The sequence below is a fragment of the Micropterus salmoides genome, unplaced genomic scaffold, assembly GCF_014851395.1.
Source record: "Micropterus salmoides isolate LMB-PRFRI ecotype aquatic unplaced genomic scaffold, ASM1485139v1 Ms_hic_scaffold_22, whole genome shotgun sequence".
Classification (NCBI taxonomy): domain Eukaryota; kingdom Metazoa; phylum Chordata; class Actinopteri; order Centrarchiformes; family Centrarchidae; genus Micropterus; species Micropterus salmoides.
The window spans coordinates 17,551,719-17,568,912 of record NW_024041373.1 but is presented as its reverse complement, the minus strand read 5'-3'; the positions used below and the strand labels follow the sequence as shown (position 1 = coordinate 17,568,912).

At 38.6% G+C, this 17,194-nt stretch overlaps 1 protein-coding gene across 6 annotated transcripts in view; it reads right to left on the bottom strand.

Annotated features, from left to right (window-relative positions):
- Positions 1 to 17,194, bottom strand: part of pcdh15a (protocadherin-related 15a) — a 222,534-nt gene that overhangs the window by 37,796 nt on the left and 167,544 nt on the right. For all 6 annotated transcript variants that reach the window (XM_038737732.1, XM_038737727.1, XM_038737729.1 and 3 more), the window contains one exon: positions 471 to 580. In XM_038737732.1, coding sequence (XP_038593660.1) covers positions 471 to 580 — 110 coding nt within the window. The remainder of the gene's footprint in view (positions 1 to 470; positions 581 to 17,194) is intronic.

The window sequence follows — 17,194 nt, the reverse complement described above, 5'->3', positions numbered from 1 at the left end:
TGTGAGGATGAACTAATTAGGAGGAGGATGTGTTACAATTTCCCAGTACTTTTATGAAACAATTATTTGAAAGAAGAAAAAAATAAAATAGATAACTACTATGGGTTCAACAGGTGGCATTTTATGCAAGGTATTGAATGAAGTACTCAATTGGTATTGGTATCACTTTAAGGGTACTGATTTTGGTACTGGTATCGTAAAATTTTAAACGATACCCAAACCTAGGTTTTTTGCAGGAGTATTTTCAAATCTGACTACACCTATATCGTTTTGCACTTTTCTTTACTGTGGAGGAAATCTGTTTTTTCGACAAGTGCACTTGCCAGAGAAAAGGCTTTGTAGAAGTTTGACACACTGGCACAAAAGTATCTTTGCTTTATTTTTAAGTAAAAAAGTAAAAAAAACATTCACTTGGAGTTTGTGAATTGTAGACTTAACTCACTGTATGGTATACAATCTGTTGCACATACCTAGTTCATTTCCTGCCACAATGGAGTAGAAGATAGTTTGATCCATAGCAGCAGCAAGAATAGTCCCCACTGGGGTGCCAAATGGAGCCAGCTCACTAACTGGAGGAAACCTGGAAAGACAAAGAACACAAATTATAAAAAAAAACAGTATTAAGGAAGTGAGGTACCAACAAAGGCGTCTGACATAGTGGCAGATATTTCAATATCTACCTACAGTATAAGGAAAAAAAACCCTTAGGAATAAATTCAAAGTCGGGTTTGATTTCAACGATTGAATCATTTAATCACTTAATACATGAAAATGGTTACAGAGTAGGTAATGATTACTGAGACTGTGTAAATGTTTGGTAAGTAATTTAAACATTTTAATGATAATTTATAATCTTGGAAAGAAGTATCTGCCACAGACACAACTCTTGCTCAGCAGTGAGGTTTAGTGGTGTATACATGTATTTCTTTTTACAGTTTTTTCCTCCTTGTTTGCACCGGTGCATCAATCATCGTACTTTCTGCCTTTGTGGCTACTTATATGCAGAGGAACTGAACTGTATCATATATATTCACTGTACATATTCTTAAGTGTTTCCGTTATGGATGTGCTGTTGTAATGGTTTCTGGTGCCTGTGTTTGTTTTTTCTCTCTTTTTACACTGGAACTGAGCTACCATGCTGTACTAAAACAATTAACACCAACACTGTTGCGCCGCAATCATCTATCTATCTATCTATCTATCTATCTATCTATCTATCTATCTATAGAATTCTCTGTTTGGGTGAAATGTGTTATCAACAATTGCTGAATGTACATTTTTCTGCTTTGAAACCCTTATTGTTCCACTGATTTGATTTCTTTTTTTCGCTTCTTCCAGAAGTTTTACCGTTCACTTTAACTTCCCTCAAGTTTCCAGATAACAATACAGCACATCATTTTCTCCCTTGTAAATGAATAACTAGACAATTTCCCTCTAAGGGAGCACATTGTAGTTTGGGGAAAATTACTTAAATAATAAATAAATAAATAAATATTCTACAACAGCTTGGACTGATGCCAAATCTTCCCACATATCCAATAATAATTTAGTAGTAAGGATAAGAACACTCAAAAGACGCCTACGGGTTAGGTGTATCAGCACCAATAACGCTGGCTTTGTATTTGCGTTATTGGTGCATGTAATAACGCATGTTATTGATCTCTGGGAGGTCTCGAAAACAGCTGACTGGGAGTAGAAAATGGGGCGGTCCCTTATTATGGAATAATTAGATCTTTCAGCTTCCTAACAGTGCGGGTGTTTTTTTTTACCAGGAGGAGTTGCTGGGGTAAAGCATGTTTGGGCTGCTCTGCTGGTCCTGTTACCACATAAACTCTGACCCCTGCTCTCAAAGTAGAACAGCAAGGAAAATAATCATGAATCCAGATTTTTTATTGTTATGGTATGTGAATCTACTTGCTCATTTATTCATACATTCATCAAACTCTTTGAATATGAGGCTCTTTGAGCAAGTTTAAGCAAATACCTTTTGACCCAAACTGCCAGACTGTGTTATTATCAGATATAAAAATCAGACCCAAACAAAGGATTTGATAGCAAATGCAACACAAATTGTTCTGTGAACATATTTGAGTGTTTTTCCCTGATAAGTGAGACTTTGTAACAGTTAATGATTATGCTTGACTATCAGGCATACAAGTGGGTAATCATATCCAGCAGATATGATTGTCACCGCTCTCCACAGAAATTACAGCTGCCATAAATAGCAGGGAACCCTCTCTAGGCGATGTGTCGGTGAGGGCTGATTTAAGCTGATAATATCATCTCACGGTGACACCCTCTTGTGATACTGCAACTGCTTTCTCACTTATTCCCTCATCTCTGCATACGAGGAGTGTGTTTATGCGTTTGGGCATGCATGGTGCCTTCTTTTGCAGTTTTCATTACAGGTTTGACTATTATTCTGTGACAACTTTGTGGGAGTGATACACCATAATCAGTCAGATGATATTATACAGTCAATGTCAGTGTTGGAGGGTATTTTGGGGAGTAGACACTATCTTGGCAGTCTGAGTTATAAACATGGACTGGAAACACTTAAACGCCTTCAGTCCATGTTTATCCATTGCTTTCTTCTCTCCAGTCTTTGCTGACCCCTCAGTTCCAACAAATCTTACTATTAGAACAAAAACACGTTCAGCCTAAGTTCCCCGTCTGGGTTTATTGTTATTTTATAAACGAGCTCTCCCTTGTACGATTGCAGTTGTGAGAGGTTCCATAAAGGAAGAACCAATTTCCCAGGGTGACGATTAAGAGTAGGAAGAACTTAATCCACACAGCAAGAGCGAAGTGTACTTGCTGAAAGGATTCACAGGTGTTGACATAATAATTTACACTGTCTTTGCTGCTCAGTGGAGTAAAACAACACACTCTTCAAACTTTTTCGACAGTTGGCAGTCATAACAGTCACTATAGAATATGTGTTTACTTCTCTCAAAGTTTCAGAGGCAAACAAAGGTGCAAACTACATCCTTGAAGGACACTGAGTAAAAAAGTCTCTGCAGGCAAACAATTCCCAAGGATATCTCAGGTTAAGAATAATTCTGGAAAATGCTACCCATTCTCAGAGGATGAAATAGCATGCCATCCTGAGAGATAATATTGTTAAGTGTATGCTGCATTGAAATAATTGAACTGCATGTGCTCACAAGCCTTTCACGAAAAATACAATGGTGTTATTGACACATGATTAATGTGTTGTTAGGATAATACTAAATGACTTCTGTTCAGTTTCCCTCTAGGAGTACTATTGGGCTGTCACTGAATAATTGCTGTCTCTGTGGCATCCAGGAGCACGAAGCCACATCATGCTCCACAGTGATGGGAACCAATTCATTAATGTGGCTTTCACATAAGTAGATTACCTGTTTGGCTCGGGAACAGGATGACAAAAATACAGAGGTAAGCCCTCGAACAGCGTGAGCACTGTGAGGTGCAGCACAGCTCGACATGTAATTCTAAATCAGTCACATAAATGTGCCATTCATTGGAACCATCTCACGATGGTTGTCACTAAATGCACGCGCCTTCACTTTTAATACCCTTTTCAGCAATCTAATGTCTGTTCTGGAGATTAACAGCCCAGAAGTGGGGATGTCATTGGCCAGATGAGACTGTTTTCAACACACAGTTACAACTCCCTTACTGCTAAGTGGCTGGGGTAGAGACTAATACAAGTTTTTAACCACAGACCCTGTTTATGATACATGTTATTGAACACAGATTCAACTGGTGTTTTGACTATTCAAACCAGACTGATGGTCAATGATGTGAAAAGTCTGGTATAATTTTTTGGATATCTGTTTTTTATTTGGTCAATGTATGAAACAGTTGTGCAAAAAAATCATCTTTGTCAACCCTATTGTTACTTGTGTTAAATGTGTCCACTGTTTAATGTGAAAGCAAGGTTGTATCAGCCTCATTTGTAGCATTTGAGGCCTGAGTTTGAGGCTGTGTTTTCTGCTCATTCATGGTTACTGCAGCTAGAAAAACAAATTTTGGCATCAGCGTGGAGCCTGAGAGAAGCCGGGGTGGAAGTAAGCACCAGCCACCCCAGCTGAGAGACCCTCCAATCAAGGCAAAATGCCCCCAAAATGCTTCTTTTTGAGCCTTGCTGTGTTGTTAGTGACACAATCACTACCAGACCACACATAAATTGTGACATAAGCCACTGAAGCCCCAAATTCATCTAGCAAAAGGCAATGGCACTCAAGCAAGAACTCTTTTATATTGTTATCCTAAACCTACTTACTTCCAAGTAGCATAATCAATGCTTCTAAAATGCTATATAAGGTGACTTGTTCCACTCCATTTGTGGGCAAACTTAATTTATTAAAAACATCACAGCGTGGAGCTTCGTGTTCTGCTGTCGGAAATCAGCAGACGAACACTTGAATAGAATAGAAGATTTATAACAGAAAGTAGAATTAACATAAAATTAGATGCTAAAAATGCTTTCTTAAGCAAAGTGGTCCATGATGGGGCCGCTTTGTGTGGGACAGTCCAGAAATTGGATGACAAAAAATTATACAATAATATTAGTATGCTGGGTGTTAAATAGCATGTTCCCCTAGACAGGCTGTAAACCTGAGGTCTCTGTCGGAGTGATCATTTTCCTACCAGTCACTGAACTGTGGTTGCCATGCCAAAATATGCCAACAAAGAAAATCAAACAATAAAAGTGGTAAATGGGAAAGCCATGACACACATTTTATTTTATTTCAGTTATTTAGTTTTTAGTTTATTTTTGTAACAACTTAAAACTCCAAATTCATGCGGATTAAGTCATCCAAATGTCAAACAAGTGTTTTTCCCTTGTGAAAAAAGGCAGACTGTTTGAACATCGCTCGTAAGACATGTCTGGACCATACAGGAAATTCTGAATATAAGAAAACTGGTAAATGTGACAAATCCTCTTAACTCACTCATCTGACCTTAAACAAACAAATCTGTTTGTACAAGCAGTTATAGTGTGACTTTCTGCACAGATCCTGGGCATTTCCCAAATATTGAAAAACAGTGTTTTCATTCAGTTTTTGGTGGTTGCAGCTTCGGTAAAACTGTGGTCTGGAGCAGGATAACCTGTGCCGGCCCACTCATAGGTTTTCATCAGTTTGTTCTTTGAGTGTGAGTGGGGTGTGAAAATCTGTGTGGAGGTAGTACAGGCTGCATGGTGTGATTGCCAGGAAGAGGCAGAACTGACATGTTATCACTTTCCTACAAAGTGGCTCTGCCTGAGGGTTGTAAGCTGTTGAGAAATGCCAAGGGGGGTGTGAAGGTGTATGAAGTGTGCAGATTAATATAAAGGTGTATCCACATGTAGACAGAAATGATGACAGAAATGTTAGATACAATAGATACTGATAGGTAGGTAGATAAAAGGGCAGACAGAATGAAAAATAGATCATCTAAACAGCTACTTGAGCTAAAGCACTCTAATAAAATCCGATAATTAGGTGGGGGAAGTTATGTGATTGCTGATACACTGAGACCTGAAGACACAAGAGAAGGTAAATAAGTTGTGTATTCAAGAGGCAAGTAGTAGGCAAATTCAAAGAGTCAATTATGCATAATGCAATACCATGTACTACGGAGTAGAGCCATAACCACTTTTTATTCCTTTCATATTCAGATGAGGAAAATCCCATCCAGAGAGAGAGAGATAAAGAGAAGGGGAAGATGCTGACATGTCTACAGGCAACAGCAGAGAGTCCTGGTGTCAACATGAGAGAGGGAGAATGGAACGCCACTGAGAAGCGCGGGCGGCACACAGGTGTCAGCGAACACTTCCGCCCCAGGGCCAATGGCGGAGTGATGCTTACGAGACAAGGCAGAGGCGTATAAACCTCGTCACGCGCCACAGGGGCCGCTGTTACAGTGTCGACACTCTCTCTACCTTGCCTTCCTTCTTTCTTCATACATTGCCTCACAGAGTGGCAGTGGACACGCAGGGAGATACAATGAGTGGCATCACTGGGTGCAAGTCTCTGCTAAAGAGTCTTCTGGTGGATGTGTAGATGTGTTCCTTTCATATTCAGATGGAAGATTTGACTGTAATGCTCACTAGCAATCATCATACTGTGTGTGAATACCCATAAATATGTACTTGTAAATGTGTTCCAGCATATTTCTGCCCGACTACGGCACTGCGTATTTTGTTCAGCAATTATGAATCAGCCTAATTCGACGACTGTTGAGGTGGATATGTGCTTGAGAGTTTGTTAGTTAGCTGTTATGTCACCCTGGTGTTAACTTGTTTGTTCCTGCCTGGAAGCAAATCTGGAGAGTGACAAACAGAGACGCCTCTGACTTGAACTAAAATACACATAGGGAACGCATTTCAGCTTCTCCTCGAATGTAAGCAGACAAAAAGGAAAAACACTGTGGTGAATCCAGAGCTTATGTTCTCTATTAAGACCACGGTTCTAAGTTCTAAGTGATTTTGACAGCAAAGGCATGTCAGCTCAGTTACACAGGCAATAGCATTTTAACCTGAATCTTAGTATAGGTTTTCAAATTTCATTAGCGTTTAACATTCAAAATGAATAACTGAATAATTAAGTATGGTATTTAATCATGGCATCCCAGTCCCAGATGTTGGAAACTGTAGCCAGTACCTGGCTTGGAATATTACAATACCTGTGAATACTGTATCATGTGTGTCAATAGTTTCAAAGAGGCAAATCTGCTTTTTGAGAAAATTACAAATATTCCTTTAATTTGCAATACTGTGCAAAAGTGAAAAATGCTGTAAAGTAAGAATGCTTTCAAAAATAAACATGTTAATAGATCATATTCATCAATTAACAAAATGCAAAGTTAGTGAACAGAAGAAAAATCTAAATCAAATCAGTAGCTAGTGTGACCACATTATGTCTTTGTCAAAACAGAATCAATTCTTCTAGGTATACTTTTGCACAGTCCTGTATGTATTTTCCTTTTTCAGACATAGCAGTCCATTGAAAGCAAAGTTCATACTGAGATAAAGAGTGCCCCCCCCCCTTAATATAAGTTATTTTAGAGTTCAGCTGTAGAGTGTTATGGACTGAAGGGTGAACTGTAAAGATTATGTTTGGCAAGACCAAAAAGTGACGGAGAAGTAGAGGGGAAAAGGTAAACAAGAAACAGATAAAAAGAGGTAGTATGAGATCCTGAAAGCACTCAAGACATTCAGATGGTTTATGAAAATAGTACAAGGTCAGACAGCCAGGGTATTACAAAGCTTTTTCATTTGGCAAGAGTCAACTCTCTACCTGCAATATAGGATAAATTACTGCCATTGTCGAAGGTTAACTCACCATTTAACTGCAAACGCTCAGGAGCAAAAACATGGCAGGTGATAAAGACTGCAAATATTATATACATGCATTTATGGATATGTATGCGCATATGTTTTCAACTTGACTCCATATCTATGGCTTGATAAATGTTCTGCTGTCTTCAGTGAGAGCCCATTTCATGCAGCATATCTACCTGAGCAGGTAAGCAGGTGTTGATTCTCAATGGGATCTTCAGTAATACCCACTCTTTCACAGTAAAGGGAGTAATTTGATTAAGCGCTAATATCAAAAATATTGCTTTCACTCTCATTTGAATGCCCTGTCCAGTGACATCAATGTAAGTTTTCTGTTTGATATCTTCAATCAACCAAATTTATTTTTGGCTTCTTAAACGCAAAGAAAAATGTGCAAAAGGACAATTAACAGTAAAAGTAAATATCCACACTGTCAGTCTCTGATAATCACACTCTCATTAGCAATCTTTTTTACAAATTGGTTTTAACAGGAAAGCTAGGTCTACATAGCTTTAGCATCAATGTTCAAGAAAAAAAGGCCTCTTTTGAATTGTGGTATTTAAGGAAGGGTTTAATTGAGATTTATAACTTATTTCAGTATTTCCTCTTTTGCATATCAGTTTCAACCTGCAATTAATTTCAAGATATTTCATAATTGTTGAGACACCAAGACAAGGCAATGGTCCATTTTAAAAGGATATGGGTGCAGTTTCAATAACATTGCAAAGAAGTGGAATTTTTGATTTGCATTAAGTGTGTAATTTAAGTGTAAATTTGTCCTTCCAGCTTTCCAGCATTGCACAGCTTATGCTGAATATGAAAGCCCTGCAGCTTCCTAACACCACATTCTGAGCTATTTCCATTCAAAACTATTATACGTTTTATCTATACCAATCAAGGCCTCCTCAAATTCCTCAAATTTGTGTACAAATGAACAATTCATCACCTCCTCCAGCAAATGCTCTCTCAGTTGTAAAGCAAATTCAAAACTAGCAGATATTAGTACATACTGTTTATGAGCTGCTGACTCACACTTCCTAAGAGGATTTAGCAAAAAATGCTCTGGTGCTAACAAACATTTCAGAAATCCAACACTTCTGACATTAAGTAATGCTTAAGCAAGTATTCACATTAAACTATCGTGTTCTATAACACAAGATTTTTTTTTTTTTACACAACCCCTCGTTTGATCATGTTCCTCTCTGAGCTACTCCTCTGATCACTTATCTTGCCACACCAGACCCAGAATTTATTTTGTATTCACAGAGAGCCATTTTTCTGAGTTCCATGAGAAAGAAAGGGGATTCAATCATAAATATCTTCTGGAGGGCAACATGGAAAACATTAGCAAAACTAGAGAAACAACATTTACTGTGAAGCCAGACAGTGGTCCCACTCTGTGCCAGCTTAGCCATGTCAGCCCACAGGACATAACTTCACATATCATCCACTGGGTCATTTAGCACACAAGAGGAGACCTGGCCAGCGAATGTTTGGACGCTGGTGGACGAGTGTTATCTAAATTGGGCCAGCCATTCAGGCTTGCAATGTAATATCACACGGTGCAATATTAGGACTGTCCCCGACTAAGGATTTACCAATTTGAACTGACCTTCCTCGTTGTTTAATCACCTCACATAAAAGAGATACTCCTTGTCACGCCCAGGTGTGAGAAAATCCAGGTCACCAGGGACAGCCCTGAACTTCTTTATGTAAACAAAGACTGCTGTCTCCCAAAGACTCAAAGCATTACCTTGTTTAATTAAATAATCTTTTAGTTACTTGATTACCTTTGCCTCTATTTGATTAGTTATGTTACCATGTTGTTGCTATCTGTTGTTGATATTATTGCTGAAAAGAATCTAATTGAGTTACTTTTGCAGTGTTTTAATTTTCAGCAAGGTTAATGACATTCCTTCATTTTATCTGTAACCAAATTTCCCAGTTCCTGAGCAAAGATTGTTTTAGGATTAATCTGAGCTATCCTCATGTAACCCGAGCTCCCCCAAGTGGACAAAATAAGTATTACATGCCATCATTCTGAAATGCTAACCTTATGCCGTTAATGTATAAATGTCACTCGGTATTTATCATGACCAATAATCTGACAATTGTTTCCCTAATCAAGTGCTTAAAACTAAGAATGGTACATCCGTTTGACAATTGAGGACAATTCTTTTCCTTTTTATAGACATAATAAAAGTTTAGAAAGACAGTACCTCGGGAAACCGGAAACAGCCCGCCCCTCCGGGAAACGAAGGACCGCCCTCTGGGAACCATGCCCCAACAGACAAAACAGCGACACACGCTGTTGTTCGATCTCTTGACGCTTCCCTCTTCTTCTTTGTGCTCTGATTGTTCCTGACTCTTCAACGGCGCTTCGGCACGCGCCCGGCGAGCCCCCCTCTCCCAGCAATGCCCTAAGAGTTCGGCCCGGCGTAACGTACGGCCTTTGTTCGCTTCAAGCTTTTCCTCGTTTAACAGCAACTCTACTTGCGTTTTATTTTCTTTGGTTTTGTTTTGTTAAAAGTTATCAGTCCGTTAAGTTACACTAGTTTAATTCAAGAACGACCAAGTTCTTTTTAAGCCTTATCCGTCGAGCTAACTTCCACTGACCCCCACTGCGAGTTTCTCCATTAAAGCCGACCAGAGACGGACCTCCAGAGCAATTCCCTGGCAAAGAAAGCGACTCGCCGGCGGCTTGAAGCTGACCTAAACGAGAACGCACGGACTCTGCCAGTGTGAGGCTGTTTTACCAGCAACCCGGCGGGGTGAAACACAAGCAGAAAGACCAAAACCCTGCATTCTGTGGTCAGTAATGTCCAATAGTTGGTTAATCCAGCATATGTAATCCTTGAAATGCCTAGACAAATTTAATCGAGTTATCATCTAATTGCATTCATTATAACCAAGGAATTGTGTGTGTTGCCTATTTCTAAGTCCCTGCCAAGAGAATTTACCCTTCAGATGAGACTGACTGACTGATTGATTTAAGATAATTGAGCGATTATTAGCTAATTGATCACTAATGAATAATTGTTTTTAATTATTAAAATGCTACCCAGAGGTCCGGAGACTTTGGGTTAATAACAACTCCGGTGGTGCCCCGAAACGAGAGATTTATGGATTAATATTTTCTGAATATTAAAATTCATAATTGGGTATTAATTCTCATAAATGTATTAAAAATCATACGTAGCTTTAGACCTGCTACAATTGTAATAGGCTGTATATTAACTTATTGGGAGAAAACTGGTAGTTCTATGTAAAATCAGACGTAGAGCACCCCCATCGAAGCATCGAATCTTCGACTATTTGGGGTCAGCCCCATGCAATATATGTACTGATTCCATCCTACATGCTTGACTGTCAAATTGCTGCTCATGAAAAAATGTTCTGTTCTACCACTCCAACACATGGAGGCCTCACAGACAGAACCACATTAGTACCTCTGTAACTAGCAGAATGCTGAAGGAGATATCAGGAACAGAAATTGTCTGTTGGACTGGATACCACAAATTACAGAAACCTTTTTGGAATGTATCCAGCGAGAGCCCAGTCACATCTGAACCATGCCACATTCACGTTTAATGGGATGGATGGTAGAGATAGGAAGGATTCTAATTTTAACAATTTGCGGGCATTGACGTCATGACGTCGTGATGATTAAAATACTGTGCATTTACAATATATCCATTACATTTACAATATATCCATTACATTTTGCATTAGTTGAGTTATGCTTCACCAAAACATTTAATTTTACCTTTATTTGGACATTAGGTGATGTTCATAGTAGCCATTTAGTCTCACGCGACACATTGTTTCATATGTCATAAAACATGAGTAATGAGTTGAGATTTTCCTGTTGGTTTAGTCTCTGTCCTGCTTGTTACCGGTGTCCTAATATGACATTCTTCGAGCAAAAGGGAGAATCAGGGGTGTTAACTTACCTATAAATTTTCAGTGTGGTAATTGGTCAGAACCAACTCATAAGAATCTATGGAGAAGTCAAAACTTCAAATGTGTTACCCAATATGATTTCTTAAATCATACAAAGCAAAGCAATATTGTCGGTTAAACTAATCAACTATTTACACTTAACGTTATCCCTTTACTTTGTTCAATATGTTCCCTTGTCCCCCATTTTTGTTATCACTGTCTGATCTGACAGCTATAAAAGTTTCCCTTTTGTCTCTTTGTCAGTCAATCATCTTACTGTGTTCATTACTCATGCCTGTAGCTCAGTTTCTGAAGTGAACCTCATAGGAGGCTAGAAAGGTTCATATTAGTAAAATGATGTGTTTATTTCATTTCATAGACTTTGAAATTTAAATAGAAGAAAATAAAATCCTTAAATTGCACTTTTTCCTCTGTTGTGTTGTTTATCATCCTCTGTTCTGCTAAAATGTGGGAAATTATGAGGGAAAATAACTTGCATGTCACAAACATTAGGCAATGGTGAGAGCAGGCCTGTCAGATATAAGAGGAGCACTTGTACCAAAGCTTACATAACATCATGCAATATTGCTTCACCATCTCTCTCAGTAATACTGGGGTAATGTGACAGCTGACCAAGCACTTCAGAAATCCAAACAACATAATTATATAACAACAATCAATGGTTTAGATAATTTGTATACAGACATACGGTTTATGGTTACTGATAATTATCTGGAAAGTTATTGCGAGCCCTTAATGATAGGTCAAAATTATTTTCTTCCCTGGCTTTCTGCATTGACCTTTAGCTGATATTTGGGATGTATACAATGAGTGTGACTTGGCGTCTATTAGACAGTCAAGTGATGCCTGCCTACTTAGCAGAAACAAGTGAAAGGTCAGTGCGTTCCTGGTGCTTAGAGGTTCAATGCTCAGGGCAAAACATTCAAACCTGTGGCTGAAAATCAATCATGCCCTTCAGAAGTGAAAGCGCTCAACACCGTATAGCTATTATTAAGAGAAGGGAGGAGGGATAGCAGGAAAGAGTGATAGAGAGAAATAGAGAAGGTTGAGGTTGCTTTTTTAAATATAGGCTTGCAGTGAGGCATGATGACAGTGTGTGGGAGAGGACACTGTAGAGTTTACAGCTAACCCTGTAAATGCCTGGCAGTGAGCATAAATGAGCAAGCTGCGAGCACTTGTGTCACTTGTATCCATGTCTGGCAAAGCATCAGTTGCAAGAGGGCTGCCAATATAAGAGCTTTATGCTATGAAAGCATGTCATTTGTCTAATTATGTAAGAATTACAGCCTTGTCTGAATTGAAAATATGGTATGGATGGATATGTTTTATCTAACTCTGATAAATGCTGTTTGAGCTATTACCACTGACATTTACATTAACGGCCAGATTAACAATGTGTAATGGAGGAAAAAGCAATGTTTCATGGCTGATAAAAATTGTACCTCTTCTATACCAAAGGCACATTTTTCTTGAAATCAAAAAGTTTTTATAATGTCCATGTATGCATGGAGCAGCATACATACACAGTCATTTTAGCATACTGTCACTAATTGTGTAATTAGTGGGAAGGCAAGCATAGGTAGTGATAGGACATTGTTGATTGTAGTAAAACTCACTGTTGACACTGTTTACTATGCTAACAGTATAACTAAGAGCATCACTCAATAATGGGCTGTAGTGCTCTTCTCAGGATTGCCAGACTGCATATTAATGGGACAGGTATGGCACAACATCTGCTGCCTGCGACTACAGTGAATTGCTGTAAAGGGAATAAATAATGGCGTGACATTTCACTCCCAAATGATGTTCTCTTCAATCAGTAAAAAGACCAACTTATTATTCAAGATTATAAAAGATTAGTTGGATACACAAACATAAAATTGGATTCAAAGCAAATAACCATTTGGGCCAAAAGAGGCTAATGTACATTAATACATATCTAATCCAAGTGTTAACACGTGCATACGAAATCACACATACTCACACAGAGAGAAATTCACCCCCGTGGTGAAGAGAAAATGAAGAGACCACTGACTGTACAGTGAAGAGAGAAGCAAAGAGAAGACAAAGTGAGAAACTGACAGAGAGAGATATAAGCTGAGAGGAAAAGCTCAGGGGATGTCAGGGCTTGGGTGGGTGGGGTGGGGGAAGGAGAGCAAAATGACATACTCAGAAGTGGTGAGGCAAAAGTCTTGTGTGATTTAGAGTAGATTTAGAAGGGGAAGTGCTGTGAGGAGAGAAAAGCAGCATGGAAAACTGCTCAGGCCGCAGGTTTGCAGCATCAGGCCAGAGAAGTAGCCTCAGTACAAGAGGGGGGATTCACATACTGGGACCATGTTAGATGGCAGCTTAGCCCTCCTCATCTCTAGTCACATACACACACACACACACACACACGAAAATAAAGGCTAAAGACTTTTCTAAAGGGTGGTATCCATGTAAAAGAGTCATCCACTGTGGTGTAATGATAGGGCTTTCCCCTCCCCCAAAAATGTAACCAAGATGTTATATCTTTGCTCATGCGCATTAGCTATCATTTATTCACATATTTAATATGAAATGAAAAAAGACATCACATGGAGAACTCCGCACAGGCAAGGCAAGTTCATCTGTGTACAAGGCAATTCAAAGTGCTTAAAATAAGACAGAAAAGCATTGAGAAATTATATGAAAGAAATACAAGGCAATATAAAAAGACAGAAATAGGATGTAATCAAAATTAAATTACGGCTACGGTGCAGTGCAAGAAATTAATGAATAGTCCCAAGTTTAACTTAAAAACGCAACCATAGCTGTCTGAAAGACATTATTCGAGCCTACTACAAATAAACGCACAAAAACGAGTTTTTCTTAACATATTTTTAAGACAAAAGTAGGTTGATGTTGTAATGATCTTAATATGGATATGAAAATTTTAGTCTGTGATTGCACAAAGATTTCTGGCCTGGTTTATGGACTTTAATATTGGAGATGAGCACTAACTTTGAATTCCTCTTCTTTGGGTCCAAAGACAATAATTTTATTATTTCTGTTTTATTTTTCTTTAACTGGAAGAGGAAATTTGCACAACCAACCACTTATTAAATGCACTTGTTTAGTGTTTCTATTGGATCATAGTCACTTGATGATATTGTTATATAAATCTGTGCGTTGTCTGCATGATTATTGTATGATTATTGTAAGATATTTTGTTTTTTTCCATAATCTAGGCTAGTGGAAGCATGTAGATGCTGGACAGAATAGGCCAGAGAATGGAGCCCTGGGGAACTCCACATATCATGGGATGTATAATTGACCCTTCGCTAAGCCACGCCCCGAATACACAGCTGGCCAATCACAGCGCAGTATAGGACTCGCTCTAACTGAGGTCCGACACTTTCATGGCTGCGCTCCATTGACTCTAATTGTCTAGATTTTTTTGGCTGTATTTTTCTAAGATCTGGTCAAACGCTGTTCCTGGGTCACTTGTAACAGTTACAGTTGCTACCCAGAGAGGTTGAAAGGAGAAGTACGATTAATTCTCTTTCCAAAACCTAAAATAAATCAAGACAAATATCGGCGGTGGATTGTTCCTAATGTGATGTTTAATAGCTAACGCTAGCTAACTTCCTACTGAATGTAACATAATAAAGCCCTACTGTTCTGCTTTGTAATGATTGTAAAAATGAACAGAGCTGAACAGAACAGCTGTACAGGAACACTGTTAATCCTTAATATCGTTGTCTTTTGTCTCAATCGTCAGGGGATGCAGTGGTTCACTTGTACTGTGTGATCGGTAGGCTTTAGCTTCTATCTTTCATTTTTGCTTCTTTCTGTGATCACTTTTTCCAACAAATTAGACAATATTTCTCCAGCGAGTGCAGTAATAGACAGTGGCAGCGCAGGCAGTTTGTCGGACTTAGCAACAGTAACTAAGGGGGGCGGGGGCTTAGCGAAAGGTCAATTACCAATCGATGCAAAGTAGTCCCTGTCCCTAGGATTAGCACTGTGCCTGATGGTCCAACCCAGTTTTCCAGTCTATCTGGTAACATGATGTGGTCAACTGTATTAAATGCAGCACTGAGATCTAACATCAATATTGAAACTTTTCCACAGTCTGCATTTAAGTGGATGTCATTCAATACCTTAACAAAAGCAGTCTCGGTGATGTGGTGTGCACACAATCCTGACTGGAAAACATCAAAACAATTGTCTAAGGCCACAGGGTGTTAAAAATATGTGTTGAAGATAGCCTTTTCAAAGATTTTACTTTAAACTTGGAAGTTTGATAACTGTATGGGCCTGCAAATCTTTATTAGTGAGTTGTCAAGATTATTCTTTTTTAGGAGTGGCTTAATAACTGCAGTTTCCAGGGCCAGTGGGAAATAGCCTGAGAAGAGAAATGTTGAGTATTTGCAGAAGATCTGATGCCATGGAGTTAATAACATTTTTGAAAAAGCCTGTAGGTAGAATATCAAGGCAGCAGGAGGAGGATTTCAAAAGTTTCTTTCAAGGTTTTACAGCCGATAGGATCAAATTGTGTAGAGTAGAAAGAGTAACATCAGTCACCTTAACATTAGAAATATTAGAGATTATTAAGTCCAGAGTGTGTTGTAGAAGACCTGCTTGTAATTGGGTAGAATTATTAAACAAAATGGAATCTCCACCTCCCTTTCATATGCACTCTTGCACTGTTCATAAAACTGACGTTGGGAGGAGTTGACTCAATGAGAACTGATGCCCTTTTATCTTGGTATAGCCAAGTTTAAGTTAAAAACAAAATTGAGATTGTGCTTTTTAATTAAATAATAAATAAAAATTGGTTTGCCTTCCAAAGATGTGATTTTTTTGTGTGGTAAAAACATTCTGTGGCAATATAAAGTTTTTTTTGTGAGTGGATTGAAGATGGATATAAAATTTGATAGACTTGCAGAATTAAAGTTTATGTTGTTCATTCTACTACTAATCAAAACAGGAATAGTGCAGTGAACCGATTAATTTGGAGACTCAACTCCTCTTTTCTCTCCCAGAGAGAAAGAGGGGGTTTGATTATCAACCCTCTACAGACGGCTGAAGAGACCCCAAAAGAGGGGGGGGTTGAAAGGTCGCTTTTACCTAAGTGCTATTCCGGGGCAGTTGATTGTAAAACTGGCCACCTTTGGCAACAGCTGAGCTGATAAGCCTCTCAGTGCCTGAATTGTTAAAATGACAAAGAACCTAACCAGAGATTATAAACAGCCTATCAGAACTCTTCGTAAAGAAAGGGGCAGGAAACCCTAAACTGCCCCACACATGTAACCATGGCAACTGACCTTGCTCTGTGTTTAATTACCTCTCATCAAAGGGATACTCCATCTCACACCCAGGTGTGACAAAATCCAGGACACCAAGGACAGCCCTGAACTTTATGTAAACAAAGACTGCAGTCTCCAAAGACTCAAAGCATTACCTGTTTAATTAAATAATCTTTTAGTTACTTGATTACGTCTGCCTTTATTTGATTAGTTATGTTACCATGTTGTTGCTATCTGTTGCTATTATTGCTGAAAAGAATCTAAATAAGTTACTTTTGCAGTGTTTTAATTTTCAGCAAGGTTAAGGACACTCCTTCATTTTATGTGTAACCAATGCTTGTTCACAATACTTTCTCACACAATTCCTTTAGAAATGATGATAAAGAAATGTCATACTATACTCTATTAATTGCCAGCTTGAATTTAAGACTAAATAACTACATTTTCCAGCTCCTGAGAAGATTGTTTTAGGATTAATCTAAGCTGTTGTCATGTAACCTGAGCTCCCCCGAGTGGAAAAAATAGACCTCCATTCTCATTGTTAGCCATTGCTTATTTCTTTGTTGTATTTAACCGCAATTTTATATCATCTTAGTTAGTTAATAAATTCACTGTAACCAAGGAATTGTGTGTATTGTCTACTTCT